Raw genomic sequence first — 5,000 nt, 5'->3', positions numbered from 1 at the left:
AGCCTAATAAATATCTATAAAGGGACATGGGGTTTGTCATGTTATTTAAAAAGACAGGGAAAGACACTGGACAAAATTACTTTTGCAAACAAATAAATAAATTAAATGTACAAATGTATGAAAACAAAAATACATAAATATAAAAGTACTTAAACATACAAATACATGAACATCCAAATTAATATCTATAACTATATTCATATCTCTTTATACAGTATACATACTTACATATAAATAAATAAATATATATATATAGATATATATATATATATATATATATATATATATATATATATATATATATATATATATATATATATATATATATATATATACATACACACACACACACACACACACACCTACACACACACACACACACACACACACACACACACACACACACACACACACACACACACACACACACACACACACACACACACACACACACACATATATATATATATATATATACATACACACATACATACATATATATATATATATATATATATATATATATATATATATATATAATATATTCATACATATATATTTACACACACACACACACACACACACACACACACACACACACACACACACACATATAGATAGATAGATAGATATAGATATAGCTATAGATACATATATACATACATATTTTATACATACATGCATACATATACATATATACATGTATATATGTTTATGTGTGTGTACATATATACTGTATATGTATATATGTATGTGTATGTGTAACATATATGTATGTGTGTGTATATATATATATATATATATATATATATATATATATATATATATATATATTTATATATATATAATGTACTTTACACATAATTATTCAAAATAAATACTAAAAATGTATACCTGTGATCACCAGAGACATATTTATCTCTGTCTTTGAATACCAGGATTGAAGTTTTGTAGATCTTAACTGCATAATTCTCGCCACTGCTGCTTAAGGCGTGGTAAACATTAGCTTCTTTACCCGTAGATATACAGCCATTAATCTGTGAAAGAATGATAATCACTTAAATCTTTCTTTTCAGCCCATGTTCAAAAGTAATGCAAAACCAAATACATTGATAATCAAGAGAAATGACTCACTAAAATTAAACCATAGTTATAATAAAAAATCTATCTATGCACCTCTGTCTGTCTGTCTGTCTGCCTTGGCAGAAAATTCCACCTGACATTCACATTTCAAGATAATCAAAGCAATAACCTACCTCAGCTATTGTTCCCTTGTTAAGAAATTTGAAGAGGATCATGCGGGTTCTGGGATCCAAGACCTGCTCCACTGTAGCTCTTTCAGCTTTGTCACGTACTCGCTGCCTGTAATATCATGTTAAAAGATGTGATTAACAAATTATGATCAAAATATCTCTTTCAATCATCTTTACAGCCTTTCTGTTTATATGGGATACCTTACTTGCTCTAACCAAATAAAACATTATCTAACATTTTATAAAAAGTGCACATAAATTTAATGAAATATATAAATCCAGGCTAAGGAAGAAAGGCTAAAAAAGGGTAATTCTTTATTGATAATTTTTTTTTTTTTTTTTTTTTTTTTTTTTATCAGATCTGACAAGAATCCCATGTGTTCTGCTTGTTATTCAACATCCTAAAATATTTTCCTTCTGTTCATCAACTAAGCAGAAGCCATCCATATAAGCAATATATACATACACTTCTCACAAACCTACCTCTCACTCTCAGCCTTACGCTGAGTTTCCACCATGCGGTTTGTGACATTTCCTTCAAAACCCCTTAGGCCTTCAAATTTCTCAAGACATATTTTCCCAACGTATTTCTTAAATAACTTCTCTGAAGGTTGGAATTTTTCAAGCTGTGAAAGTACAAAATTAATACATCTTAATTACTCTCTCTTAGTTATAAAGTATAATGAATATTTTGTCTGATATCTTATATGTATCTATACAATTTATGCACCATTTCTGTTGTTTTGCTTTAATGTGATTTTTCTTTACATGGCTTTCATATTTTTTAAAACTGTATGAGTGCTTCAAAATAATGGTATTTTCAAGTCAAGGTAAGGCGTCAGTGTGTAGTTCTCAAGTTTTCAAACATGTCTCACAAGTTATTCTAAGCAAGAAATTTTTGTAGCACCCTGATTGACAGGATGGAAAAATACTGGCATATTGGACTGAAAATCAAAACTACTGCAGCATTCTAATGAGCCTTATCCATTGTGGGGACACAATACTTAGAATGCTATATCAATGATGCAGACTTTGAACAGGGAAAGAAGTAGAAATGTTGCACAAGAAGTCAGAGAATGTTATTGCTGTAATGAAGAACTAAACTAGGAGAAGAAGAGAACTAGCAAATAAGACAAGTTGGATAGCAGTAGAGAAAGAGGTGGAGCAAGAGATCCCCTCCCCTGACTCCTCTACTTTGGCATCTCTGTAAATGGCCGCCCATGCTGCACTCCTGTCACTCACCAAGGTTTTTTCGAACTCTCTAGTGACCTTAGTGTAGGGCCTATCTGTCTTGTTTATAATAATTTACACAACTTCCATTACGTATCTATTAAAAAAAAAAAAAAAAAAAATCCATATATTTTGAGGCATGAAGTTTGGGTGGGAGGTTTGGGAATGCAACCTATCTTTTTTGTTATATCTTACACAAATAATTGTCTCACTTTACACTATTTACTTTTATGGTATGATACAGGAATGGAGCTCTACTGTAAACCAAGTATACCTGTCCTAATCCTTTTATGTTCAAGTGATAGAGAACTATAAAAGTTTACCTTATTCTTCTGAAAAACTTTTAATTATACTGTTAATTAAACAAAAAAGTCTTTCACAGATATAAAATAATAATTTTTACTTTGATGAAAATAACTACAAAGCAAAACATGGTTGCCCAAAATAAATAAAATCTCCAATATGCAGTTTATGATGTATGATACAGAAAAAATAATGTAGTAATAAGTGTCTTGGAAAAACATGTTCCCATAGCTAACCTTCTGTGACTGGATGACAACACTGTTGGGTCCATTATTATTATTCTTTTGGTACTGCTTTGTAAAATCTGAAAAAAAAAAGTAAAAAAGTATATAATATGTTTATGAAGAGCATCAAAATAGCACAACAATAATAATGTGTGACATACTTTTGCTATCCTCATCCACATAGAAATAATCATCATCATAATAATCATCATCTTCCTCCTCTTCAATCAAATCTTCTGGGATTTCAGTTGATGTAGGTTGGTTTTCTACATCGTCATCCCAATTTTCATTGCAAATGGGCTTCGGTACTGTAGCTGTTGGTAGCTGCCGACATGGTAGACGTGAACTTTCACTGGAAAAAAAATGGAATGTGGTTAAGTTTAACTAGACTATATATCGTATAAGGTACAAAAAGCCTCTTAAACCTGAGGCTAAGTTTACTCATTCAACAGGGAATTCTTATTATTACTGAAAAATGAAAGAGAAGGTTAAAAGAAAAATTATTTTCTGATGTAACTTTGTTGATTTTTGACCTCAATTGAAATATACAGTAACTTTTTAGAATACTTTTACATAACTGATCACAACAATTTTGGTATCAATAATATACACAGAATCAGTCAATATTGTCTAATGCAGGGGGCCCCCTTCTGGGGGGTTTCCGCACCTAACTCCCACAATGGAAAACAAAAGCAAAGAAGCCTTACATATTCACTTCAGGGTAGAGCGTGCAACTGACATGCATGAGTAACCAATGCCAGGTCTGTCCTAGGCTCTCTCATGCTGTAGTCTATATATGTGGCGGATTCTTTGTTGTTGAAGGTGTGGGTTGGGGGACAGCAGCCCCCTATAGGGGGGTTGACAATATATTGACTAATTCTCTGTATATTATTTGCAATTTTCCCTGGTACCTTTCATGCCCTTTTCTGCTATCAGAGCCAAAATTGTGGATGTTGGGGGTGGGGGTTTCACAGTATAATTTTTCATAAGTGCGACAGGAACTCCAGGAAAAATAGTCAATAAACACGATACTGTAAACATAGCCAAAGCCATCTTGATAAGATTCACAATGTAAAAACTGGACATTTGCAAATGTTATAAGGTATAAACTCAATTAAGGATCTATATGTATCAGTAGAAAAACATAAGGCAAATCAGAAAACTGCTGGGTGGGTGAAACTATAATAGAATCAACTCTATTTTACTTCCTTATTTAACCCCTTGCCGACGGGTACGAAGGGTTGACACATGCTATGCCCACTGTTAGTACTTGTTTGATTGTTTTGACACATAGATGGCTACACTTGTACTAAGTCACCAATGAGCCAGTTACGAGTACTGCCCGTCTTGCCCGTTCACCCTTTTCTTTGATTTACGAAATATTTTACGTTATCTTATTTTGCTGTTACTAATATTAAAAAACATTAAAATAATTATAATGTTTATAATAAAAATAACACCATCGATATTCATAGCACTAGAAAAATATACGTTTTCCCCGCCAATTCAACTCACGTATGATCACAAGGTCTACTTATTGACTCCTTTGTGACTAAGCACTAGTAGAGCCATCTATGGGCAGACATTTCACAAAAAAATATAGAAAATGGGCACAGCATTTTTCCCATTTTTTGTTCATTTTCCCGGCGGCATTGGGTTAACTCTGAATTGCCAGGGAGGTTTCATAGATCTGACCAAACTATTCAAGATGTGGGCTCGCTGGCCATTGACAAAACACTGATGGAAGGTTATTGGTTATTTGTTATTGAGAGTGATGCACCCTACAGAGACAAAATACCAAAACCAGCGTATCATGTGAACCCGAAAATCAAAACCTAACCTTTCCTACCTTCTAAAGACTCTTAGGTTTATTTTCCGAAAATGACAATCGGTCTTCCCTGACAATATCTATATCATCAACTCTATCTCATCACGTATCTCTGTTATTTTTGATTTCCGCACCTTTTGCCATAGATGAAAAGTGTCTTAG

The 5,000-nt window shown here is 32.6% G+C and overlaps 1 protein-coding gene across 1 annotated transcript in view; it reads right to left on the bottom strand.

The window, feature by feature from the left end:
* Positions 1–5,000, bottom strand: part of LOC125028875 (serine/threonine-protein kinase RIO1-like) — a 10,239-nt gene that overhangs the window by 4,543 nt on the left and 696 nt on the right. The window contains exons 2-6 of the mRNA XM_047618444.1: positions 3,172–3,362; positions 3,023–3,090; positions 1,737–1,879; positions 1,257–1,362; positions 895–1,037 (exon numbers count right to left, since the gene is read on the bottom strand). Of these exons, the coding sequence (XP_047474400.1) occupies positions 895–1,037; positions 1,257–1,362; positions 1,737–1,879; positions 3,023–3,090; positions 3,172–3,362 (651 nt within the window). The remainder of the gene's footprint in view (positions 1–894; positions 1,038–1,256; positions 1,363–1,736; positions 1,880–3,022; positions 3,091–3,171; positions 3,363–5,000) is intronic.

This window comes from Penaeus chinensis, chromosome 9, assembly GCF_019202785.1.
Source record: "Penaeus chinensis breed Huanghai No. 1 chromosome 9, ASM1920278v2, whole genome shotgun sequence".
Taxonomy (NCBI): Eukaryota; Metazoa; Arthropoda; class Malacostraca; order Decapoda; family Penaeidae; genus Penaeus; species Penaeus chinensis.
The sequence above is the reverse complement of the archived record's forward strand: the minus strand, read 5'-3'. Positions and strand labels throughout refer to the sequence as shown.